This window comes from Capra hircus, chromosome 12 (assembly GCF_001704415.2).
Source record: "Capra hircus breed San Clemente chromosome 12, ASM170441v1, whole genome shotgun sequence".
In the NCBI taxonomy this organism is placed as follows: Eukaryota; Metazoa; Chordata; class Mammalia; order Artiodactyla; family Bovidae; genus Capra; species Capra hircus.
Window position 1 is genome coordinate 14,179,836 of NC_030819.1, and position 27,669 is coordinate 14,207,504.

The 27,669-nt window shown below is 43.2% G+C and overlaps 1 protein-coding gene across 1 annotated transcript in view; it reads left to right on the top strand.

The window, feature by feature from the left end:
- Window positions 14,067-27,669, top strand: part of LOC108637289 (multidrug resistance-associated protein 4-like) — a 104,534-nt gene continuing 90,931 nt past the window's right edge. Inside the window, exons 1-3 of the mRNA XM_018056441.1 lie at window positions 14,067-14,468; window positions 21,309-21,419; window positions 21,969-22,089. Coding sequence (XP_017911930.1) covers window positions 14,395-14,468; window positions 21,309-21,419; window positions 21,969-22,089 — 306 coding nt within the window. The 5' untranslated portion in view covers window positions 14,067-14,394. The remainder of the gene's footprint in view (window positions 14,469-21,308; window positions 21,420-21,968; window positions 22,090-27,669) is intronic.

Sequence of the window (27,669 nt, forward strand, 5' to 3'; positions counted from 1 at the left end):
TCCAAAGGAGGCGGATCCCTTCTGCCTGTTTAAGAACTATGTCCAGACATGTGAATCATTGCAGATCAGCAAATATTAAACTCTTAGCTATTTTTTAATAAGCTAAAAATGGCCAAATAAACAGTCTTATTTTATCCATTATCTCTAAAGGGATTGAATCTGCATTTCTACATCTAAATCAAAGAACTGCCAGTGAGTGGCATCTAGTAGACAGTCAAGCAAATACAGCTGCAGAGATAAGTAAGACTGTTCTGTGTAGAGTCTGGACCCAAAAACCTAATTCGACCAAAATTTATTCTACAGTATGCCTATTATTACTCTGTGCCATTTTCATCCTTTTAGCTCACATTACTTAGCGTTGTGCTTTCTTGGCCTTAGTAGTTTTAAAAAAATCCATCTCTTTCGTACCTAGTTTGATTTCCACCATTATGATCGAACTGCTTCTGCCTCCAGCGCTTTGACACCACAGCTCTAAATTTCTTCTATCCAACATGACTCTGGTGACCCACACTTCAGCTTTCCTCTGAAGAAACCATTTGCCCCAGCAAAGGTCACTTTATACACATCTATCCTCCTAGTTTCTAAACTGCATCAAGCACCATAGAAATGTTGCTTGCCAGTCATTACTCTGTTGACTTTCTGTCGGTGATCTAAAATAATCCTGAAAGTACCAGATGAAGCAGCTCAAAGTGGGCAGAATTCTCATGTGGCTTGGGACCAATATCTGGGGTTCAAATCTCCCCCATTTTGCGAGAATTCACTGTGTCCTGCAACTATATTTAGTAAAAACGATAATAATTAATACATACGTACAGATATTGCAAGCTGATTTGTGAGATGTAAAAGGAATTGATTACACAAACTACAAAAATTTCAACTATAACGAAAGCCATTGGTTTTTTCATATGAAATTGTACTTCATTTGCTCTGCACTGCGAGAAAGTAGCAGCAGCCATATTTTCGTTGGCAATAACTTTTTTTTTTAGGCGCTTCCCGGTGGCCAGAGGTAAAGCATCTCCTGCAATTGAGAACACACATTTTATCTCTGTCAGGAAATCCCGGAGAAGGAAGATGGCAAACCCACTCCAGTGATACTTCCCTGCTTGAAATCCCTGCACAGAGAGCCCTGTGCGGCCTACAGCCCAGGGGTTGCAAAGAGATGTACATCACTGAGCGACTAACCAACCTCCCTTTCTTTCTTTCCCTTTATTTGTTCTTTAAGACCACCTTCTGAAATTCACAAAATCTCTATTAATCTGTATGTTTAATACCACTACTTCTCTTACCAAAGCAAAACCACTTTCTTTTTCTTGAGGACAAACAAGATTTTTTCTAAACAAAGATCACCCATAAATCCCACTAATAAAGTAATATCATTGTTACGCATTTTTGAAATATTTTCTTTAATGTATTCTTCTTCTTCATTCTTGTGCAGAATTAGTGTATAATGGCTTCATAGTCATCACATGGAAACTTGTTCAGACTTTTAGTTTGGCGTGTGCTGAAGCTAAATCGAGGATGAGGAATTTGTAGATTGCAAAGTTATTTGAGAAGTCCCAGGACAACACTATGCTGAACGGAGCACGAGGAAGTGAGACCAAGAAAGGAGAGAGCTGCCACAGATATATTACTCAGGTATGTTGCAGGCCTTTACTGGAACACAACGCCTGCCTGGGAAACTTAGGAGACAGTGTTGGAGCCACAAGTCTCAGGTTAGCTTCCCTGCATAAGGCAGTGGGGGTATCTTACACACCAGCTTTCCTGTCTGTCTGTGACTGAAGGTGCGGCCGGGTGGAAGCAGAGGAAGATATTTCAAATTCCCAGCACTCCTTGCTGCCTTGACTGCTTTAGCAGAGGCAACTCAGCGCTGCAGACAAAGGCCCTTCAGGCCCAGAGTTTGCAGAAGTCAGGCCAGCTGACAGCTGAAGCACCGCTTGCAGATTACTGACAGCATTCGGCTCACCCATGTTACTCAAACAGTCTATTTCACACTGGCTATTGAACAGAATCACAGTGGCTGAATGCTCCCAAGGTGATGTCCTGCCAGCTTACTTCTTTTCCTGTTTTTCTGTCCTCTCAGAGCAAATCACAGGAGTTGTGTACATAACACTTTTCCACACCTTCAACACGATTCTCTGCTCAACACATCTTAAAACGCTTCATCTCTTTCTCTTTAAAATTAATGCTTTTCCTAACATACCAAAAAGGCAACTTCTTTTGCCAAATCCAACTAGTACTGTCTCTCTCTAACTCACCAGCCTCTCAGAACAGGGCTCCTGCCTTCTCCTGCTCCCGGTGACTGCTCTTTCTCTCTCGCCCTCAGTACTCCCGGGCGTGGTCCACCTTGTGAGGCTGGACGGTCTTGCGCTCAGCCTTGCTGCGCTTCTCTACTCCCTCTTTTCCCTTCTGTTCTCTGGTATATCTTACTTCTTTAATTGCAAATCCTTAAATAATTGGATAGAAAATGGTGAATACTTTATATAGTAATCCATTGGAATATTCTACATTGAAAAATAAATTGGGAATATTTTTACATTCTTAAAACATCATGTCAAATGAAGCACGCGAAATTTCACTAATGATTTACGACCACTTATAATAAAGCCATGGCTTCCCGTGCTCATCTCGTATAAAATCTGCACTGCAATCGCAGACCTGCGCGTCACCCTGGTGAATATTCCTGGATGAAGCGAACGCCACCCACTACAAGTACTGCCTGCGCGAGTCAATTCAGCACGTATAGTTCATTGGCGCGTTCGCAAGTATCTACAAGCTGACTGAGCAGAATTTCACTTCACCTTCACTTGCGTTAAGGCCATAGTAGAACAAAGCACCTCTATTAACATTCACTTTTTCAGCAGTCATCCTTGGGTAATTTCAGTTCATCAGTAGACATCTGAACACTCAAAGAAGCATCCTAACTTCGCAAAATTAGATCCTGCAAACTCATAATATTCTTAGCAGAATCCTCAGGTTCCTTCTTTAAATCCCTATTAATCTACATTTAAGCGATGAGTGAATAAATATATTTTGAATCAGAACTATAGTAGCGTATTATATAAATTAATTTCCTGTGTGAGTGAAAAAGAGAGTGGTAAGAAAACGCTATTGGAGACACAAGAGAGAGAGAGAGTAGAGGAAAACAACCTAGAATGGGAAACATAGAGATTTCAAGAAAATGAGAGATAAACAAGGAAACATTCATGCGCAAAAGATGGGCTTAAAAGACAGAAATTTGTAGAAGCAGAAGCAATTATATAAGATGCAAGAATACACAGAAGAACTTAAAAAAAGATCTTCATGACCCAGATAACCACGATGGTGTGCTCACTCACCTAGACCCAGACATCCTGGAATGTGAAGTCAAGTGGGCCTTAGGAAGTATCACTAGGAACAAAGAGTGATGTGATGAATCCAGTTGAGCTATTTCAAATCCTGAAAGATGATACTGTTGAAAGTGCTGCCATTCCATATGCCAGCAAACATGGAAAAATCAGTAGCAGGCCACTAGACTGGAAAAGGTCGTGTTTGCATTCCAATCGCAAAGAAAAGCAATGTCAAAGATGTTCAAACTACACCCATAACTGCACTCATCCCACACACAAGTAATGTATGCTCAAAATTCTCAACAGGCTTCAAGACTACAAACGATAACTAAGTGCCAGATGTTTAAGCTGGATTTAGAAAAGGCAAAGGAACCAGATATCAAATTGCCAACATCTATTGGATGAAAAAGCAAGAGAGTTTCAGAAAAACATCTACTTCTGTCTTATTGATATCTATCTGTCTTATTGCTCCAAAGCCTTTGACTGTGTGGATCACAAAAAACTGTGGAAAATTCTGAAAGAGATGGGAATACCAGGCCATCTGATGTGCCTCCTGAGAAATCTGTATGCAGGTCAAGAAGAAACAGTTAAACGGACTTGAACAACAGACTGGTTCAAATCGGGAAAGGGGTACGTCAAGGCTGTATATTTATGGTTAATTGCAGCCATTTAAATTAAAAGACGCTTACTCCTTAGGCAGAAAAAGTTTCACGACCCATACCTTAGATAGCATATCCAAACAGCAGACATTACTCTGCCACACAAGGTCTCCGTTCAGTCAAGGCTATGGTTTCCCATATCATTATGATGTGAGAGTTGGACTGCTGAAGAAACCTGAGCCGCTGAAAATGATGTGGAACTGTGCATGTTGGAGAAACCTTGAAGTCCCTTGACTGCAACGGAGCATCCAACCAGCATCTCTAAAAGCCGAGATCAACCACTGGATTTCTTTGAAGGAATGATGCTAAAGCTGAAACCTCCCAGTACTTTGGCCACGTCATCCGAAGAGCTTAATACTCATTTGCAAAGACTCTGTATGCGGCGAGGATTGGGCATACGGAAACGGGGCGACAGAATCAGATGGCTGATGCATCACTGACTCAATGACACGAGTTGAGGAATCTGAGAGTCCGTGACGGGCAGGAGACTGGCGTGCTGCCAATTCATGGCTGCAAAGAGTACCGAACGAACTGACGGACTGTAACTGAACTGATAAGTGTATATAAATAAACAATCTAAAACCCTTTACCATTTCATACTCCCCCTAACAGTATTGTCTAACCCACATAATGGCATTAATATGTTATAGTGATATCAAATAGTTAATTAAGTTTTCATATTCTGCCAAATTCTGATGAGGAGGACGCACCTAGCAATATCATTTTCAGAAAAGGTCCATAAAAAATTCAATACTTTCTGTTTAAATACTTACACTGATGACTTTATTTCTCTGTCCCCATTTCAATGAAAGCCTTCACGCAACAGGCGTGACTCTTAGAATGAGATTCCCACACACAGTACTATGATGCTGCGGAAGGTAGAAATACATTACATTCAGCGCAATTTGCTACTTTAATACCCAAGCGTCCCTGAGAGTGCAACTGAACAGCTAGACGTATAAAACCAAGCAGAAAGTCTCTTCTCAGAAACCACAAAATCTTAAATTCTTTAGGTTTAAAAAAAATTACTTCAACTTTTTAAGTACCTTTAATGTTATATGAGCTATCAAATATAGATAAATGTTAATAATATGCCCCTAGTACAAATTAATTTTAATAGACTATATTTCTTACCCTCAATTCTATTTCTCTTAATTTCCATGAAGTTATTTCTTAATAAACAGAAATTATAGATCAAGCAAAATGACTTGATTTCAATGGCGTGGAAAGAGTTATAACCTCTGTAGTGTTTATTTAAGATCTCCCTGTAGCTTCAAATGGCAAAAACTGCCTGTGAGGCCAGGGAACCAGGTCTCAATCCCTGGTTTTGCGAATTCCTTCTTTAGAAGGCGTATGCACATCCAATCCATATATTCTTGCCTGGAGAATCCATGACAGAGAAGCTCTGGCGACTTCAGTTTTGTGTGTCGCAAGAGAGTCAGACACGTCACTAATGACCTAATACCAGGTTTATCAGCTTCATTGTTTAAAAATTGACAGATAAAGTAATTTTTCTTAATTTTCTTGATTAAATTGAAGAAATATCATATCATTTATAAGTCTAAAGAAATACTATAAGGATCATAGGGATATTTATAATATGAAACTAATCTATAACTTAAAATCTCCATTACCTCTATTATAACACTTCATTTTAAAAATTTTATTATTTGCTTATTTAATTTTGCCATGCTGTCCGTCTTTGTCCCTACACTATGACTTCTCTGCCTTGCAGTGCAGTGCTGCTCTTCATTTTCGTGCATGGCTTCTCATTGCAGTGGCTCTATGTTGTTGGAGCACAGCCTAGGCGCACATGCTTCAGAGCTATGGTGGTGACTCAGTAGTTGCCAAGTGCAAGCTCTAAGACCTTGCAGGTACATGCCTGTGATCTTCTGATGGCACGATAGAACCCATGCTCTCCTGCCTGTGGCAGGCAGTCTTCTTAACTACCTGACGACCATGGAAGTTCCAACACTTCATCTTTTGAGATGTATAATAGTCTCAGTGTCTCACAAGCATTCATAGATTTTTCTCCTGGGGAGTGGGGCGACAATGCCACAAGATTTCCTTTACTCCCCTGCCCCACCACCCCATAGCCTCCCCAACTATCACATAGAATGAAAATTGCTACATCTGATGAAACTATAGACACACATCATTTCCATCCAGCCCCCCCCTTGTTCATCGGTCAGTCTATGTCCGACTCTTTGGACCCATGAACGCAGACATGCCAGGCCCTCTCTTCCATCACCGCACTCCCGGACTTCACTCAATTCACGTCCATTTGACTCACGTGAATCATCCACCATCTCATCCTCTGTCCTCCCCTTCTCCTCCTGCCCCCAACCCATCCCACCCATCAGAGCTCTTATCCAAGAGTCAACTCTTCCCATGAGCTTGGCCCAACGTACTGATTTCAGCTTAGATCATTCCCTTCCCAAAGAAATCCATGGCTATCTCCCAGAATGAACTGGTTAGGCATTGCATCTCCTTGCAGTCCAATCGACTTCTCAAGAGTCTTCTTCCATAAACCACACATATCAAAAGCATCAATTCCTTGCAGCTCTCACTTCTTTACATTCCAACTCTCACATCATACATGACTTACTAGAAAAACCATACTTTGATACTAGACTGATCCTTGTAGCAAACATAATGTCTGCTTTTCAACTATGCTATCTAGTGCTCGACTACACTTTTCTCAAGAGAAGGCATCTTTTAATTCAGTGCTGCAGTCACCATGCCCAGTGATTTCGAAGCCAAGATAATAAAAGTGTACACTGTTCATCTTCCCCATCTATTTCCAATGAAGTTGATGACAGCCATTGCCATGAAATCTTCGTTTTTCCTGAATCTGAGCTTATAAAGCCAACTTTTTCACTTCTCCTCTTATCACTTTCATCAAAGAAGGCTTTACATTCTCTTCACCTTTCTGCCCCATCAAGTGTGTCATCTGCATATCTGACGTTATTATATTCTCCCGGCCACTGCAAATCCATAGTTTACATTCAGTCCTCACTCTTGCCTTGTGTGCATTCCATCGCTTATAGACAAATGTATGATAACATTGCCATCTCTGTGGATATTGCAGCAGTATTTTCATTGCCCTAAAAATCCCCTGTACCTTCATCTACTCATCTCTCATTCCCACCTCCACCCTCTGGAAACACGACTTTAAACTGTCTCCCATAGTTTGCCTTTTGTCATATAGTTAGAATCATTACAGCATGTAGCCTTTCAGCACTGATCCTTGTTTACTTATAAGAGCATTTATTGTTCCTCTGTGTTGTTCATCGCGTGCGCTAGCTCATTTCTTTTTAGTAGCTGAAAGCTACCAACTGCCTGAGAACCAGTTTCCATCACCTGTTGAGCAATATCATGCATGGCTTCCAAAATTTTGTAGTTTGATAGTACCCCTAAGATATTTTATACGCGTTCAAAAAAAAATTGGTTTCTCTTCCTTAAAAAAACATCTAAATTACATAATGAGACCAGCGCTTACTTCAAATATGCATCCAAACCCAGACTGAATGTCAACCTCCTTCTTTCATTTCATCCCTTCTCATATTTACATTAACTTTATTGTTAATACTAGCATATCAATTCTTTCCCATCTCTAACTTTCTTAAACAGGAGGAAAACTGTAATACAACACCTAGGTGATCTACAAAGAGCGGCCATTATGATACGAGATGATTGTTTTATGGACAGCTGAACAAAGTTGACCTATAGAGAGATGTCAAGCTTTGATACCTCAGTTGCTGCGCTGAAAGTATACCTAAATTTGAAATAAGCAAAAGTGGTTTGATTTAGCAGAGTAAAGTTAAATTATGACCCAACAGACATCTAGATGCCTGTGCTAAAATAGCCTCCCCTGGCTGTTTTGATTAATGAGTAGAAACTAAGTCTCTTGGCTGTTGCAGAATGATAAATGACATTCACATAAAGGTATCAAAACTTTTAGTCCAGGATTTGGTCTCAGTGGTGTCTCTCATGTGATACAAGCAAGCTATACCACATAATTTGATTCTGAACTTTGTGTGGCTACATGACATGGAGTTAAATGGATCCTTACAAATCAGCTCATTTGAAGAGGTGGCACCTCTGGCTCTCGGACCAAAACTACCAGCTTTGAACCAAAGGCCAGTTGCTGTTTCCCAGTTGCTTCTTTTCTAAAGCTATCATCTTACTGTGGATCTTCCATCTGGTAGATTGTTGTCAAAAGTAAAATGTCGTCATCACACAGAATCCAGAGAAACGCACTGCAGGAAGTAAAACAAACAAACCCCTTCCCTGCCCACCTCCCCCCGCCAAAAAAAATAAAATAAAAACTATCACTTTGATCTCGATTTCTCTGTGTGGTAGACTCTGGTCAATAGTAAAATACCATCACCAGGCAGAATCCAGCAAAACCTAGTACAAAGTAAGAATCCAGAAAGAACCTGCAGTTGAGTCAGAAAAAGGTATTAGCTGTCAGTGCAGTAAAGATAGGTCAATATAACATGTCAATATACAGCAGGCTGATTCTGAGTTGAAAGGTGATACACAACACGTTTTGCCATGAAAGAGAAATGAAGGAATGGGAACGGCCAGCAGAGCCTAATAGCTTTTTTGCCAGAATATCTCACAACTTTTTTGCCTTCATCAGTACACTCTCAGCATCCAGCTTTTTTAAGATCTTCTCCCATTTTGATCACTGTTCAAAGCTTTCAATACCATTTTTGCTGTTGTTGTTCTAGGTCTTTGTTGCTGCCTGGGTTTTCTCTAGTTGTGGTGAGTGGCGGCTACTGTTTGTTGTGAAACATGAGCTATTCATACTGTTCATGGGGTTCCCAAGGCAAGAATACTGGACTGGTTTGCCATTCCCTTCTCCAGTGGACCATGTTTTGTGAGAACTCTCCACCATGACCCGTCCATCTTGGGTGTCCCTACATGGCATGGCTCGTAGTTTCATTGAGTTAGACAAGGCTGTGATCCATGTGATCAGTTTGGTTAGTTTTCTGTGATTGTGGTTTTCTTTCTGTCTGACCTCTGATGGATTAGGATAAGAGGCTTATGGAAGCTTCCTGATGAGAGAGATTGATTGTGAGGGAAACTGGGTCTTGTTCTGATGGGTGGGGCAATGCTCAGTAAATCTTCGAATACAATTTTCTGTTGATGGGCGGGGCTGTGTTCTCTCTCTGTTGTTTGACCTAAGGCCAAACTATGGTGGGGGTAATGAAGATAATGGTGACCTCCTTCAAAAGGATTTGTGCACACACTGTTGTATTCAGTGCCCCTGACCCAGCAGCAGGCCACTGCTGAGTCACGCCTCTACTGGAAACTCCTGGATACTCCAAAATCTAGCAGAATTTCTGAGGGTCAGTAAGCTGGGAGCAGCTTGGCTGGGTGATCTGGCTCAGAGTCCCTCATGAGGCTATAATCAGATACACGCTGGAGCTGTAGCCATCAGAAGGCTTCTCTGGGGCCTCACTCAAAATTCTCAAAATTTTCCAAGCTAGGCTTCAACAGTACATGAACTGAGAAGTTACAGAGGTTCAAGCTTGATTTTAAAAAGGCAGAGGAACCAGTGATGAAATTGCCAACATCCGTTGGATCAAAGAAAAATCAAGAGAATTCCAGAAAAACATCTACTTCTGCTTTCTTAACTATCCCAAAGTCTTTGACTGTATGGATCACAAGATACTATGTAAAATTCTTCAAGAGATGAGAATACCAGACCATCTTATCTGTCTCTTGAGAAAGCTATATCCAGGTCAAGAAGCAACAGTTAGAACCAGACATGGAACAATGGACTAGTTCCAAATTGGGAAACGAGTATGTCAAGGCTGTATATTGTCACCCTGCTAATTTAACTTATATGCAGAGTACATCATGCAAAATGCTGGGCTGGATGAAGCACAAGCTGGAATCAAGATTGCCGGGAGAAATATCAATAACCTCAGATATGCAGATGACACCAGACTTAAGGCAGAAAGTGAAGAGGAGCTAAAGAGCCTGTTGATGAACGTGAAAGAGGAAGATGAAAAATCTGCCTTAATGTTCAACATTCAAAAATCGAAGATCATGGCATCTGGTCCCATCACTTCATGGCAAATAGACAGGGAAACGATAGAAACACTGACAGACTTTATTTTCTTGGGCTACAAAATCACTGCAGGTGGTGACTGCAGCCATGAAATTAAGAGCTGCTTGCTCCTTGGTGGAAAAGCTCTGATCAACCTAGATATCATATTAAAAAGCAGAGACATTACTTTGCTGACAAAATTCTGTCTAGTCAAAGCTGTGGTTTTTCCAGTAGTCATGTATGGATGTGAGAACTGAACCATAAAGAAACCTCTGAGCGCGAGAGAATTGATGCTTTTGAATTGTGGTGTTGGAGAAGACTCTTCAGAGTCCCCAGGACTGCAAGGAGATCAAACTAGTCAATCCTAAAGAAAATCAGTCCTGAATATTCACTGGAAGGACTGATGCTGAAGCTAACATTCCAATACTTTGGCCACCTGATGTGAAGAACTGACTCATTGGAAAAGACCCTGATGCTTGGAAAGATTGAAGGTCAGAGGAGAAAGGGAACAGAGGATGAGATAGTTGGATGGCATCACCAAGCAATGGGCATGAGTTTGAGCAGGTTCTGGGAGTTGGTGATGGACAGGGAAGCCTGGCATGTTGCAGTCCATGAGGTCACAAAAAGTCGGATATGACTGAGTGCATGAACTGAACTTAACAGGCTTTTCATTGCAGTGACTGCTCTTGTTGCCAAGCATGCGCTCTAAGCACACAGGCTTCAGTAGTTGTGGTGCTTGGGCTTAGTTGCCCCTTGGCTGCATGTGGGATCTTCCTGGACCAGGGGTTGAACCTGTGTCCCCTGCATTAGCATGTGGATTCTTATCCAGTCTACCGCCAGGCAAATCTAAAGCACTTCTCTAAAAATGATTCATGATTTATTCAATCATTTTGCTTTTGCTGAGCTTAGAAGTTAGGATGTTTCTAAATTCTAATGTTATAATAAGCACTGCTCTGAGAAACATGAAAGTGAGAGTTAGTTGCTCAGTCATGTCGGACTCTGTGATCCCATGAACTATATCCTGCTAGGTTCCTCTGTCCATGGAATTCCCCAGGCAAGAGCACTTCCTGGAATGGGTTGCCATTTCCTTCTCCGCAGGACCTTCCCTATCCAGGGATTGAATCCTGGTCTCCTGCATTGTAGGCAGACTATTCACTGTTTGAGTATTTGTACATAAGTAGCTGTTTATAGCTGACTTTTTATCTTCGTCATCTTCAAAGCGGAAATCTTATTGAGTTGCAAAGAATGAACAATTTTAAGGCTCTTAAAAATAAATATTGTTAGATTATTTTATGAAAAAACTATTCTAATTTATATTTTGCCAATAATATACTACAGTGCCTCTTAGACTTTGCCTTCATTAAGATGGGGTATTCTGGTTTTTCTTTCTTTCTTTTTTTTTTTTTTTTTGATGGCTACTCGGCCTCTTTATTTCGCTGAAAAACATTTGAAATGTGAAAATGTGTGACACAATCAGCGTCAGCACCATCACGAAACATCCTTAGTTTATCAGGGTAAGAATGAATGTGTTTGTTTTATTTTATTATTTTGCTGAAATTTCCTTTTTACCTATTCTTTTCCTAGATTGTGAGCCTAATGAAAATAGGAACTTCAATTTTTCAGGTATATTCTTCTCCGAGGACATCTTATCAACTTTTAACAGTTTCTGGACAACTCATCTCAGTAATGGACTAGTGTTTCCAATGAACTGAAAACAATGGAACAAGGTTCCATTATTATTATAACATCTAAAAGGAAGATCAAATAGAATATATTGACAGAAAACAAGGAGTTTTGTTTAAGTTTTTATACCAGAACTCTCTGTAAAAGTGTCATAATGCAAATATGTCTGAGAGCCAGTGGGAAGTGACAGAAGTAATTCATTACTAGCAACAAAGTTCTGAAATGTGAGGATGATTTCTTTTCATGAATTAGATCACATTCAAGGTTTTTATGTACAGAAGAGGATGCTAAGAAGTTTCAAAAGATCTTAGTTTAAAAAAAAAAAAAAAGACAGCAGAAACTAAGGGGACTGAATGTATTTGTCAGTTTGGAGATGGCTAATTATGGTCCTGAGATAGTTGTGGGGACCGGACAGAACAGTCTGGGGCCGACTGACAAGGAAGTCACTAGACTTCTAAGTGCAGCAACCAATTCTTTTATTTTTGAGTAGCTGAGTGTTTACAGCACTGGAAAACGTGGGGAATGTAAAAGAGAACTGTAAATCAGGACAAGTCTGGTACCATACATTGTGGATTGCATTATCTGAGAGAGAGCTAACACCAGAAAGGTAGGTAATTGAAAAATTAAAATTTTCAGCTCTAATCATTCTTCTTTTTTGCAACAGAAAATTTCAAACATGCATGAAATAGCAAGAAAATAGTGTAATAAATTCTCATCATGCCCATCAATACAAAATTATCAACACCTTGCCATTCTTAGATGTTTGACTCATAAAAAAAAGTCTGAATACATTAAAGGTTTCTTTAAAATCAATCTCCCCTCTGGCATTAAGGTATAATTGACAAATAGTATATATATTTAGATGTTCAACATGATGACTTCATTTACATATACATTGTAAAATATTCATCACAACTGAGAGAGTCAATTCCTAGATAGGTTGCTAAGAAGTCCAGGGTCCCCAAGGAGGAGAAAGGGGTCTGGAGCCCTAAAGAAGAAGAAAGGGGTCTGGGGCTCTCAAGGAGAAAAAGACAAACTTTTTTCTCCTACATCCCTTTGTGGTAGTCAGTATAACAATGTAGCTTGCTCCAGGACATGTGTCTCCTTCTTGAGAACCTCCTGACTAATCCTGTCATCTTCCAATGTGTGTTGTGGGAGTGGGTCTAGTGAAATATATAAGGCTTTGATACGACTGCCTAGTGGGGCCACTCTCCATCCCCCCTCCCCTTCTGATGTCTATGTCAGAAGATTTCTCTGTCCCTTTTCATAGCTTAATAAAACTCTGCTACAAAAAAGCTCTTTAGTGATCAAGCCTGGTCCTTGGCCCGAAGCTAAATCTTCTGCTTCGGAGATCACAAATTTGACGCCATTCACCGTAAGCTATCACAACCAAGCCAATCAACATGTCCATCATTTCACACTTTTTCCATTTTTCTTTTTTTTCTTTCTTTTTTATGTTGAGAACTACTACTCTTTAAGCAAATTAAAGGTACACAGCAATATTATCACATTGCTGTACACCAGTTTTCTGGAACTTACCTTTTCACCTTCCATAACTGAAGCTAAAAGCTGTCATTAATAACACCAATCTTAGCTAAGGTATATGAGAAATTATTAAAGAATAATATGGTGATATTGTTGTAGGTACAAAAATTCTGATATTTCTTCATTTAGAGTAGAAGGGAAGAGACACTGTTGAGCAGGTGACTAAACACTTCTGAGTAGGAGCCCAAGATTTTGTTCATTCAGTCCTGCAGTCATTCATTCATTCACACAGCATATTCTAGGCACTTTTCACACACACTGTCCATGTACCAGTGAGACAACCATGTTGAACCCCAAACTTGGGTCCAAGACCTTGGACAAGTGCTGTCCTTGAGCCTCATCTTTCTCACCTGTCTTCCTGACCAAGACATTGTTAGACTTGAAACTGAGGTAAGGTCCCCAGAAATATATTTTGTGACATATGTCACTGTTACTTATCTAAGTTTTGAAAGCATGATGAAAGAAATTAGGAGGCAGTTTCCCTCCCCACAGACTCCCCTTTCCCAATCTAAGAGGGCAGCAAAAAGCTCACAGAGGTTCCCTCACAATGCAACGAGTGAGATGTCACAGGACATCTCACATGGGCTGATCATGCCTTCTGCCAGCTTTCTCCAGGCCTTCCCTGCAGCCCATGGGGAGCTTCGGAGCAGCAGAGGAGGGCAGAGCCTGAGCCTGCCCTCTTCACCTTCTGGGTGAGCGCCTGGGCTCAGAATAGGAGTTTCAGCAGAATTTGCAGCCAGGTTAGCCTACCCTCCTCCATTCAAAGAGCCGGTGGCCTTACCTCCCACTTGCACGTGGCTCCTGGAAGCTTTGGGCTGACGGCCTCTTCGTCCTGCAGCCCCACACACGGCCCTACTTCTCCCAGAGCCCTGACAGCAGGGCAGAGCCAGTGACCCGGAGGCGACCCGGGAGGTTGCGCAGTCCCGGAGGCGGAGACCTGGCGGGCGGTGGGTGCTCCACCCCCAGAAGCTTGTTGTTCTCAGGGTTCACCCAGCAGACCCCGAAGGCGGATTGGTCTCCAACATCCCCCCAGTCTCCTCCAGGAGCAGCGGAAGCCTCACAGCGGCCAGAGTAGCGCAGCGCCGCTCCAAGCCCGCCCCGGCCGGCCGGCACGATGCCGCTGCTGTACCCGAAGGTGAAGCCCAACCCGCTGCAGAAAGCAAACCTCTGCTCGCGCCTGTTCTTCTGGTGAGTGGCCCCCGGCCGTGATACGCAGTAGTCATGGAGTCCTCCGCTGCCGCGCATTTCGGAAACAAGTGTGGACCCTCCCAATGCTGTCCTGTTCCCTTCTGCACCCTGGGAAGGCGGGGCAAGGCTGGGCAAGGAAGTGGGGAGCAGGGGTGGGGAGGGGACCCGGTGACCTGGTGGCGGAGTTACAGGGTCTCCGTGCCTTGCCGCTGGCAGCCCCTCCAGAGCCAGAAAACAGGAAGCTGGAAGGCTGCCCTGGGGGAATCAGCCCAGAGGGAAAATGCACTGAACACCTGGTCTCTACTCTTACTGGCTTCCCCTGATCTGCTCAGGAATTCCCAGTTCTGAACTGAAACGTCATGCCTCCACCCCCTACCCCTGTCCCCAGCCCCAAGCAGGCAGCTTATGAACAGCTTCCTTTATCTAATTAGTGCCCTGGACCTTTGTTGTTCAGTCGTTCAGCCGTGTCCGACTCTTTGCAACCCCGTGGATGGCAGCACTGCCGGTCTCTGTCCCTCCCCATCTCTGGAGATTGCCCAAATTCACGTCCATTGCATCTGTGATGTCATCTATATATCTCAATCTCTGACACCCTCTTTTGCCCTTAATCTTTCCCAGCATCAGATGCTTTTCCAGTGAGTCATCTGTTTGCATCAGATGACCAAAATACTGGAGTTTCAGCTTCAGCATCAGTCCTTCCAAAGAATACTCAGGGTTGATAGCCTTTAAGATTGACTGGTTTGATCTCCTTGCAGTCCAAGGGACTCTCAGAAGTCTTCTCCAGCACCACAGTTCGAAGGCATCAGTTCAGTGCTCCACCTTCTTTGCCATCTTTCAGTAATGTCCCCACCTTTTCCCACATGCCCCCTGTGACAGTGTGTTCCAGCTCCACTGGGTTCCCTCTGCCCCCATGTCTATGACCATGTATTTCTTTCCCTCTCCCTTTCTCCCTGTGTGGCTCTCACTCTATAACCTGGTTCCTAGTTGTGGCAAATTTCACGTGGGTAAAAAAATGAAAGGTTTTTTATTTAATGATTGGGAACACTATTCTTGAACACGTTTTGCTTTTGCCCGGAACACACAGTCAGGACTGGAGGATTTATTTGATCGGCCCCTTTCCTTATTGTGGATATCTCCATTTCCATCTTTGAGGATCACTCTGGGGATAGAGTCCCTGAAGCCTGTGAGGTCTTTCCCAATCTCTAGACTTCAGAGAAGCAGTGCATCGTCTTGATGCAGGTGGTCCTGCCCAGGAATCATTTGGTCCTGAAACCACTGAAGGGTCCCTGAGCCCAGAGGAAACACACAGATGAAAAACAGCTCAGAGAGTTGCAGTTCTTAACTAAGGTGTTCCATGTAGTAGCTGGGGCCACTAACTATGTGGTCCTAAACCTTTGGGCTTTAATCACACTTGGATGATTACTAGTTGTTTTATTTCTGGACCCTAACCCATTTATATTTCCCAAATTTCCGGTATTTCCTTCTGTTATGGGGCAGCCCGGGGGATCTCCAGGGATTGGGAGCTCTATGCTTGTTTTGATGGTGGTGTATTTAGGCTGTGTAGCTTCATCTCTTGGCCATTTGGTGGCCCTTAAGGAAAGAGGGCCTAGAAGAAGGAATATGGGTGTGGTTACTGTAAATAATAATAAAGTAGAAAAAAATTCTTAACTTCAGGCAGGGCAAGGAACTTTCCAAACACCTTCTGTTTGTGAATTTTCAAAATGTGTGTACCTGAAAATGGGAAGGTGAGGACTTTTCATTGATTTGGGTAGGCACCCATTTCCAGTTTTCCTGCTGGAGGGAAAGGCACTATTACCGCTTATTTTATTCTTGAAGGCACTGAAGCAGAGATGTTGAGTAAGTTGCTTACGACCACACAGCCAGTAAGTAATGGAGCAGGATCTCAAGTCAAGCAGTCTGGCTCTGAAGACGATGTTCCTTGTATATGTAACTGATGTCACAAATTGGTCTCCCGCCTTGTGCTGGGCTCCTTGCCTAGGCTAAGACCCCTTATTTTGGCTGAAGAGGTTGCTTTTCCACAGCTAATAACTAAATTCCCACAGCCAATAACTAAATTGATGGTCAGACTGGAACAGCACAAGTTTTATTCAGCGACAAAAGAGTGGAGAAGTGAGAGCTTAGTTCACAAATCAACTTCTCAACCCAATTTGGGTCAAGGTAAAAGCAAGGAAATTGAATCAAGAGAGGGAGGAATATTCATGACTTATCTGAGAACAAGGGTGTGGTTTGGACCTGAAACTGAGGCAACACTCATTTTTAGTCCTTGTGTGGGTTGTTGTCATGACCATTGCCAGCTATCACAGCCTGGGTTAGTATGCCAGTTAATATACTAATATATTACAGCGAACGCACAAATGAGGCTCAGGGCCTGGGGCAGGTTAGGTTTTTCACCATTTGGGGCCTGAAAGTGAGTTAGTCACACAGTCGTGTCCAACTCTTTGCGACCCCGTGGAATGTATCCAACCAGCTCCTCTGTCCGTGGAAATCCCCAGGCAAGAGTACTGCAGGGGGTTGCCATGTCCTTCTCCAATTTTGGGCCTAGCTAGTTCTAACCAGTTTTTTTCTCTGTAACTTTCTGATTTGAGCCTGAGACAGACAAAAACAGGAAGTGAAAGTGAAAGAGTTAGTCACGCAGCCATATTCAACTCTTTGAGAACCCACGGACTGTAGCCTGCCAGGCTCTTCTCTCCATGGGATTCTCCAAGCAAGGATACTGAAGTGGATAGCTAAAATAAATATGATTGTTAGCTGGCTAAAGTCCCAATTCTCACACCCAGATAAAGACCACTTAAACTAATGAGGCAGTTGGGGATACACAGACCAAAAAGCAGGAGGAGAATAATTGTAAGGGGTCCTAAGAATGGCAGAAGCCCAGGAAGCTGAGATTGCCCTTTTGATACTGTCCCAAATTTGTTCAGTTCAGTTCAGTTCAGTCGCTCAGTCGTGTCCGACTCCTTGAGACCCTATGAATCGCAGCACGCCAGGCCTCCCTGTTCATCTCCATCTCCCGGAGTTCACTCAGACTCATGTCCACTGAGTCCATGATGGCATCCAGCCATCTCATCCTCGGTCATCCCCTTCTTCTCCTGCCCCCAATCCCTCCCATCATCAGAATCTTTTCCAATGAGTCAACTCTTCGCATGAGGTGGCCAAAGAACTGGAGTTTCAGCTTCGGCATCATTCCCTCTAAAGAAATCCCAGGGCTGATCTCCTTCAGAATGGATTGGTTGGATCTCCTTGCAGTCCAAGGGACTCTCAAGAGTCTTCTCCAACACCATAGTTCAAAAGCATCAATTCATCAGCGCTCAGCCTTCTTCATAGTCCAACTCTCACATCCATATATGACCACAGGAAAAACCATAGCCTTGACTAGACGGACCTTAGCCGGCAAAGTAATGTCTCTGCTTTTGAATATGCTATTTAGGTTGGTCATAACTTTTCTTCCAAGGAATAAGTGTCTTTTAATTTCATGGCTGCAGTCAACATCTGCGGTGATTTTGGAGCCCAAAAAAATAAAGTCTGACCCTGTTTTCACTGTTTCCCCGTCTATTTCCCATGAAGTGATGGGACCAGATGCCATGATCTTCGTCTCCTGAATGTTGAACTTTAAGCCAACTTTTTCACTTTCCTCTTTCATTTTCATCAATAGGCTTTTTAGCTCCTCTTCACTTTCTGCTATAAGAGTGGTGTCATCTGCATATCTGAGATTATTGATATTTCTCCCGGCAATCTTGATTCTAGCTTGTGTTTCTTCCAGTCCAGCGCTTCTCATGATGTACTCTGCATATAAGTTAAATAAGCAGGTTGACAATATACAGCCTTGACATACTCCTTTTCCTATTTGGAACCAGTCTGTGGTTCCATTTGTTCAGGCAGCGCCCTTCTTGTTCTGAGTATTGGATCAAGTGACTTTCTCTTTGAATTTTTATTGGAGTATAGTTGATTAACAGTGTTGTGTTAGTTTTTGCTCTATAGCAAAGTGAATCTCTTATACACATACATATACACACTTTTTAGATTCTTTTCCTATGTAGACCATTACAAACTATAGAATAGAGTTCTCTGTGCTATACCGTAGGTCCTTCTTAGTTATCTGTTTTATATATTACAGTGTGTGTATGTCAATCCCAGTGTCCCAATTTTTCCCTCCTCTCACCCCCTGGTAACCATAGCTTTTTTTTTTTTTCCCTACACCTGTGACTCTAAGTCTATTTTTTAATGAGTTCATTTATAGCCTTTATTTATATTCCATATATAAGTGATATCATATGATATTTGACCTTCTCTGTCTGCAAGCAGGCTTCTCTAACCGTCAGGTTACACTGTCTTCTACTTGACCACTCATGTTAACATAGAAACAACAGGAACTAGTTGCAAGGGCAGAAACTCCTCCTTGATCAGCCAGAAGGTGATCAGGAGCTATGCAGTGGTCGTTGTCATGTGGACCAGAGGCCCAGTGAAAATTTCATATTTCTAAACTTAGAGCTGGGTTCTTTAGTTGCCCAGGCCAATGTTCGAGTGCCCTTTTTTTGTTATTTTTGTTTTTTTTAGTAGCTTTGGCTTTATAAATTGTTCCTCGTTGCTAGGCTCACCAAGGATGCTACAGGGGCGACAGCTCCTTCCATTACCAGTCCAGTCCAGCTCCCTCTTGACGAGATGAATGGCTCCATTTAGATGGGAGGTAGGGTGAGTGTAATTAAAATCTCAATGTGACCTGGATCAGGGTGTGCGCCTTAAATAGCCCTGTATCCACTAGTAGAGTTTTCTTGGAGACAGTTGATAGCCCACTGTGGGTGGTCCCTGCCCCAGGGATCTCCGAGGACCCTCAGAGGTGCACTGTGTTTGGGTTTTCTTGAGTCATGTTTAGACTAATGGTGGCGCCCTTCCATCCAGGATACTGCCTCCACAAACTAGACCCCCTCAGGTTTGGTATGATCCTGTTCCCAGAGCCCTTGGGCATGGTCTGTATCTAGAGTCGGGCATGTCTGGAGGTGGAGGGCTCATTGGAAATATTGATTGGGTCCCAAGAAAATTGGGATTTGACTAACAAATACACCTTTGCTGGGGTGGAGTGGTAATGGGGGTAATCTTGATGTCCTTGGGCAGAAACCTGGGCATGAGGGATTGAACTGTAGTTTGGTGATGTTCTCAGCGGTTAGTGGAGTTTCCTGAAAGTATGGGGGCTATATTTATTCCCTGATTGAGGCTGAAGGTGGCAGACCCCACAGTCAGTAAAATTTCAGCCCTTATGAAAGTCTTGTGTTACATTTGAAAAGAAATTAATTGGCCAGGAAATGATAATGAAACGTGAAACCTGAGTTCTGTTCAGGAAGCCTAAGAATGAATTCCGGGAAACTTGCAAACACAGAGGCAAAGTTTATTTTAGAAGATAGAGATATAAAGTCCTCTGCATAGACTAAGAGAGGGAGTGAAGGGCCCCCAAAGGCAAGGACTGTAACAGTTTTATACCTTTTCTAGTATTGATCTGTACATTTTGGGTTGATTCATGACTTTAATATATGCCATTATTGACCAATTAATGTAAACATCACAATGTCCGTTTGTCGATTTTATGGCTTTCTTGGAACCCCAGTTTCTCAGTTTCACTAGACACTGTAACACCATCCCTCGACCCTTTTTCAAGACCCCAGACCATTATTTAGGGACCAAATGTATGTTTTAAGTGCTAATGGTCTTCTTGGAGATTTCTCTTGATAAACTGGACAGCAGTTAATAATTGTCTTGTCCTGGGTCTGAATGTTTTATGACCTTTCATACCAGGAAGGGATTCCTTTGAAAGCCTGGAAATTGGAGCACAGAGTGAGATGCTTACTTGAGAAGAGAAAAATTGAAATTAAAAAAGGAATTAAGAATTAAAATTAAAAAGTCTTACACTGTCTAGCAATTTCTGCTTCAATTATAGGGAGGACTATAAGAAAAATCAATGTATTCATTTTAGTTGGAAAGATGTTACTTATCTTTAGGACATCTTCAGACGGTTAGCGTCAGAAAGAGGCTCATGTGAGGGGAGTCTGACAGGGCTGTAAGGAGGTCAGGGTCCAGAGCCTGTTGGACTCAGGGTGGTGTATTGTAATGTGATTCCCTGTAAAATTTCCTTTGTGTTATTAGCTGAACTAAGAAGGTCTTGAGACTGCAAGGTTGCGTCTTAGGTGAATGTGACTGAGGCATTCTTGAGTCTGGTGGGCTTCCCTGGTGGCTCAGTGGTAAGAATCCACCTGCCAGTGTAAGAAACATAGGTTCAGTCCCTGAGCCAAGAAGATCCCCTGGAGAAGGAAATGGCAACCCACTCCATTATCCTTGACTGGGAAATCCCATGGACAGAGGAGCCTGGAGGGCCACAGTCCATGGTGTCACAAAACCAGTCAGACACGGCTTAGACACTAAAAAACAACAGCAAAATCCTTGAGTCTGCTACAGTTCAGAAAATTTAAGTGCTTGGTAGTACAGGAACGTATCTACAGCCTTATCCACCATGGCCATTCAGCTCTATTCTGTGCTCCTGAAGCAAGGTAACATTATTTTGATTTCTAAATGTATTTTTCTTAATAATTAAAGTAGATGTACAATGTATGTTCAGTAGACCACAAACAGGGTATTTTAGTTAAGTTATATTCTGTGTAAGTCAGAGTGACTTATCGACACCCTGATATACATGTTTGTAAGCATATGTCTAATTTTCTCCCTACATCTTTGTATGGTTAAAATGTAGACTTTTTTAAAACAATGTCCATGAATGTAGGATTCTAATTAAAGATATGTAATTTGAATATATGTCACTCTCCTTTTAATGTTTAACAGGTGGCTAAACCCCTTGTTTAAAATTGGTCATAAACGGAAATTAGAAGAAGATGACATGTACCCAGTGCTTCCAGAAGATCGCTCCCAGCACCTTGGAGAAGAGCTGCAAGGGTGAGCACAGGCAGCAGGGAGTATGGTTAGAAGAGTGAGAATTTCTCCATGGGGCCAAAGGCTTGTGGGGAGGGGCCTCTGCCTTCCTCCATCATCTTCTGAGCCTCCTTCCCTGACACTGAACCCTCAGCCCTTCATGCTGACCCTGGCCTTAGCTCAAGTTGGAGATTGGGGGAGCCTGTGTTCCCTGCGTGAGTGGGGGTGGAGGGAACCCCCAGCCATGGCTGTGGAGACCTAGCTCTGTCCCCAGAGATGGGGTCCCTGGAGGACAGTGTCTGCCCTTCTGAGCTGCTCATGACCTGTGAGTTCAGCAAAGTTTAGCAGGAACTTGTTTCTAGAATCTGGGACTTTTCTCTGAAGACCTGGTCTGGTGCTTTCCCTGGTGCTTCAGGGTCTGCACCGCTCATCTTTTGGGAGCCCTGCGAGCAGTTAGCCAGCACCTATGGGCAGCCACGGAGCGCCCTGGAGTGAAGGCTTGTCCTCTGCTCTGTCCCTCCCCTGTTTTCCTGTGGCGGGCTGTTCCTCACTGTGCTTTGTCTTTCTTCACAGGTACTGGGATCAAGAAGTGTCAAGAGCCCAGGAAGATGCACGGGAGCCTTCTTTAATGAAAGTGATCATAAAGTGCTACGGGAAATCCTACTTAGTTTTGGGAATGTTAACATTTCTTGAGGTAAAAGCTTTTCCATACAGTGCATTGATTTTGAGTGTATGTGGGTCAGTCCTGAGATGGATGGACTGAGGCAAGGAGAGAACAGTGGTTTAAGGTCTAAGGGTAAATCTCATCTAGGAATCATGATGTAGATCAGCAGTTGTATTTATCTTTAGAATAGACAGATTCTTAAAGGGCTTGACCTCTGGAGATTACTATTTTTCTCTTAACTTATTAAAATATAGTGTAATGGAAGGATAGCAGCACTGGAAAGATCTTTTATACCATGTTGGGATGTTTTTGGTGCTCAATATAAATACTGAGTGACCTTTGACCAAAAGAAGATCTTACAACCTCAAGGAATATGTGTCCTGTGGTTTGGAGGAAGTAACTTCAGAGAATAGCAAGTAGGAGATGGCAACAAATGTAACAGATTCCAAAACAAAGGCCAGAAGCAGACTTTTAGTAAAACATTTGGACAGTAAAAAGTAGAGGATTTATGTGGTAACAACAGAACCTATGTTCAACAGCATGGAACTGAACATTATTTTTCATACAAAGTTAAAAGCACATTGTATTTCCTTCCTGACCACTTGCCCAGTCCCCATCTCTTCGAGAGAGACGAACTTCATCTAAATTATTTCATCTGATTGATGACTGTCATTTGTAACTTTATTGCTACTTCTGTCTTGGCTATTCCTTTGGAAAAGGTATATGGATTCATTACATATTCTAATGTATTGTCTATAGATTGTAAGATAAAGTGAAACATGTATTGAGGATACTTTTTGAGTTGACCTGTCTTTATACTTAGAAATGTCTCTAAATAGTAGGCTTCCCTGGAGGAGAGTTCTGACAAAATGTGGTCCACTGGAGAAGGGAATGGCAAGCCTCTTCAGTATTCTTGCCTTCAGAACCCCATGAACAGTATGAAAAGGCAAAAAGATAGGACACTGAAAGATGAACTCCTCAGGTCGGTAGATGCCCAATGGGCTACTGGAGATCAGTGGAGATATAACTCCAGAAAGAATGAAGAGACGGAGCCAAAGCAAAAACAGCACCCAGTTGTGGATGTGACTGGTGATGGAAGTAAAGTCCGATGCTATAAAGAGCAATATTGCATAGGAACTTGGAATGTTAGGTCCATGAATCAAGGCAAATTGGAAGTGGTCAAACAAGAGATGGAAAGAGTGAACAGAGACATTTTAGGAATCAACAAACTAAAATGGACTGGAATGGGTGAATTTAACTCAGATGACCATTAAATCTACTACTGTGGGCAAGAATCCCTTAGAAGAAATGAAGTAGCCATCATGGTCAACAAAAGAGTCCGAAATGCAGTACTTGGGTGCAATCTCAAAAATGACAGAATGATCTCTGTTCATTTCCAAGGCAAACCACTGAATATCACAGTAATCCAAGCCTATGCCCTGACCTGTAATGCTGAAGAAGCTGAAGTTGAACAGTTCTATGAAGACCTACAAGACCTTCTAGAACTAACACTCAAAAAAGATGTCCTTTTCATTATAGGGAACTGGAATGCAAAAGTAGGAAGTCAAGAGATACCTGGGGTAACAGGAAAATTTGGCCTTGGAATACAGAATGAAGCAGGGTAAAGCCTAATAGAGTTTTGCCAAGAGAACAACTGGTCATAGCAACACCCTCTTCCAACAACGCAAGAGAAGACTCTACACATGGACATCACCAGATGGTCCATATGAAATCAGATTGATTATATTCTTTGCCACCAAAGATGGAGAATCAGTATACCATCAACAAAAGAAGACCAGGAGCTGACTGTGGCTCAGATCATGAAGTCCTTATTGCCAAATTCAGATTTAAATTGAAGAAAGTAGGGAAACCACTAAACCATTCAGGTATGACTTAAATCCCTTACGATTATACAGTAGACATGAGAAATAGATTCAAGGGATTAGATCTGATAGACAGAGTGCCTGAGGAACTATGGACCAGGGTTCATGACACTATACAAGAGGCAGGGACCAAGACCATCCTCAAGAAAAAGAAATGTAAGAAGGCAAAATGGTTGTCTGAGGAGGCTTTACAAATAGCTGTGAAGAGAAGAGAGGAGAAGCTAAAGGCAAAGGAGAAAAGGAAAGATATACCCATTTGAATGCAGAGTTCCAAAGAATAGCAAGGAAAGATAAGAAAGTGTTCCTCAGTGATCAATGCAAAGAAAGAGATGAAAGCAATAGAATGAGAAAGACTAGAGATCTTGTCAAGAAAATCAGAGATACCAGCGGAACATTTCATAAAAAGATGGGCACAACAAAGGACTGAAATGGTATAGATTTAAAAGAAGCGGAAGATGGTAAGAAGAGGTTGCAAGAATACATAGAGGAACTAGACAAAACAGATCTACATGACCCAGATAATCACAGTGGTGTGATCACTTGCCTAGAGCCAGACATCCTGGAAGGTGAAGTCCAGTGGTCCTTAGGAAGCATCACTAAGAACAAAGCTAGTGGAGGTGGTGGCATTCCAGATGAACTATTTCAAATCCCAAAAGATGATGCTATGAAAGTGCTGCACTCAATATGCATGCAAATTTGGAAAACTCAGAAGTGGCCACAGGACTGGAAAAGGGCAGTTTTCATTCCAATCTCAAAGAGAGGCAAGGCCACAGAATGCTCAAACTGCCGCACAATTGCACTCATCTCACATGCTAGTAAAGTAATGCTCAAAATTCTCCAAGCCATGCTTCAATAGTACATGAACCAAAATCACTGCTGCTGTTTACTGGTGCCATGAAATTAAAAGATGCTTGCTCCTTGGAAGAAAAGTTATGACCAACCTAGACAGCATATCAAAAAGCAGAGACATTACTTTGGCAACAAAGGTCCGTTTAGTCAAAGCTATGGTTTTTCCAATAGTCATGTATGAATGTGAGAGTTGGACTATCAAGAAAGCTGAGAGCCAAAGAATTGATACTTTTGAACTGTGGTGTTGGAGAAGACTCTTGAGAGTCCTTTGGACTGCAAGAAGATGCAACCAGTCCACCCTAAAGGAAATCAGTCCTGAATATTCACTGGCTGATGCTAAAGCTGAAACTCCAATACTTTGTGTACCTGATTCGAAGAACTGAGTCATTGGAAAAGACCCTGATGCTGGGAAAGATTGAAGGTGGATGGAGATGGGGATGACAGTGGACGAGATGGCTGGATGGCATTACCGACTCAATGGACATTAGTTTGAGTAAACTCCGGGAGTTGGTGATGGAAAGGGAGGCCCAGAATGGTGCAGTCCATGAGGTTGCAAAGAGTCAGACTGAACTGAACTGAACTTGCTGGTGCTCAGAAGAATCTGCCTGCAGTGCAGGAAACCCTTGTTTGATCCCTGCATCAGGAAGATACCCTGGAGAAGAAAATGGCAACCCACTCCAGTATTCTTTCCTGAAGAATTCCATGAACAGAGGAGCCTGGCAGTGTCCATTCCATGGGGTCACAAAGAGTCAAACACGACTGAGTGACTGTTACTCACTCAAATATGGACTGGAGCTCAGAATAACATGTAAGACATTTGAGAGTTACTCAGCAAGCAATTGTTGACTTTCCCAGGTCACAGATGATAAACGCTTTCCTAGGAAAGGATCATCCCTTTCCTGTGGAACAGAACCTGGAGTCCTATGTCTGGGCTGGAGCTGCCAGAGCTCCCAAGATCACTCCCTTCCCTGGGCTGCCCCCTCCCCATGGGCCAGGTCAGCCAGGCCAGAGCCCACCATGGGGAGAAGCTGCAGCTTCACCATGAATTGTGCAGAACTCATGCACCCTCCATACACGTTTCCATCCTGGGTGAGTTCTCATGAATTCTGCTTGTCTGGAATCCCTAGGGCCTTGGTTTGTACTTGTGAGTAATGCCAGGTGCCTGGTTGGATGAGTGGCCTCCAGGTTTAATGTTGGATCATATCCTGGAGCAGGTCTTTCTCTGCTGTCCCTGGTTCTCTAGTTTCTCTTTGGTATCAGATGATACCTTGGCTTGCAGGCAAGTGGGTATCAAGCATAGACCGTGTGGATTTTCTTGCTGTCCTGGGCTGTTGGCTCCTTAGGCGCGGTTGCTAAGCCTCGAATGGATCCCATCCTAATATGAGTCCTGGGTCTTGGCTGTGGCAGTTCACGGGAGAAGCAGACATAGAGGGAGAGGCCGCAGGATCTGGGGTTCTTCCTGAGAGGGAATTCGCCCCACTGTGGTGCTGGGAGTGTTGTTTTCAGAGTTTTCCAGACCCAGTAATACTTCCTGCTGGGGATCCAGGAAGGCCAGGCCTGGGGTGCATAAGGGGCAGCTGTACAGCCCTGGGCCCTCTTTTAGGAGATTGGTTGTTGGGTGGTCATGGCGGAGAAGTGGGAGTAGAGGGCCTTGAGTGTCGGGGCTCCTCTGTGTGGCAGTACTACTAGTACTAGTAGCAGTAGCGGTACTAGTTACTTAAATTGATTTTATGAAGCAAATGCCCATGTTGTGATCTATCTGTACTGCTTGTTGGTCTTTGTATTTTTGATAATGAAAGATCTAAACTCAGCCCAGGATTTTCTAAAACACAAACATGTTTCCTTTTAGATCTCCAGCCCTCTTTCAATTCCTCCGGTGCACAGAACGCCCCATGGATCATCCATGATCCCAAGCAGTGTGCTCTTTCCACCCACAGCACAAGCAGGGCCTCCCAGGTACTCCTGGCAGCACCAGTGAGAAAAAGCAGGGTGACGCCAGTCCAGGGTGAGGCTCTTAGGATTATGAAATATGAAAACCTCTGTCCTATGAGAACTGAGGAGTATCTCTACCACTTGGAGAAACAGGTACCAGGCTGTGGAGCCCTTGCAGGTCAATGCTAATTAGAGCAGAACAGGCAGAGAGTTCCCAGCACCCTAGCCCCTGTGTGCACCTCCATAGGGACTGCAGGTGGGGAGGACAGGTTTCCGCATGCCCAGGGCCCTCAGGGTAGAGAGGAGGAACCTGAAGTTTCTGCCTGGGCCAGAGACACGGAGACCACCTCCCCAAGTCATCAGGGCTTCTCTCTGAGAGGTGAGGTCTCTACCTGCTGTTGTGTAAGTGGGGTGACCTCAGAGTGACGGAGTGGGTTCACCCAGCCTCCTGACAGGGGAAGAGTGGCTGGGAGTTATGTCCTCTTCCCAGGACCCTTAGATGTGGCCTGGCCTTGTCCGGACACTTGGCCTTTGTCTGAGGCCACTTTTGCTGATGGTCCCTGGCCAAGGTTGAGGCTGTGGGAAGCACATGTTTGTGTAAATCTTCCCTTTGAAGCTCAGGTGATGGGCAGGAAGTAAACAGAATCCTCTGCGTCCCAAAGTGGGCTTTGTGTCTCGATTCATGGCTGGTTCCCCGAGAGCTGAGTGGTCTTTACATTTCTTCCCCAACACTTTCTTCCGTGTGTCCCTCACTTTGCTCAACCCAGGAGGCTGTGGAGTGTCTGCTAGTGGCAGAGATACTGCGAGCTGAGAGCAACCACTGAGGATCACACAGCAGGAGAGGAAGAGGGGGCACTGAGCAGAGTGGACAGGGACCTGCAGGGCAGACCTGCTGTGTGCACCCTGCTGGTTCCTGAAAGCATCACGTTAGCCATTCAGTTGAGTT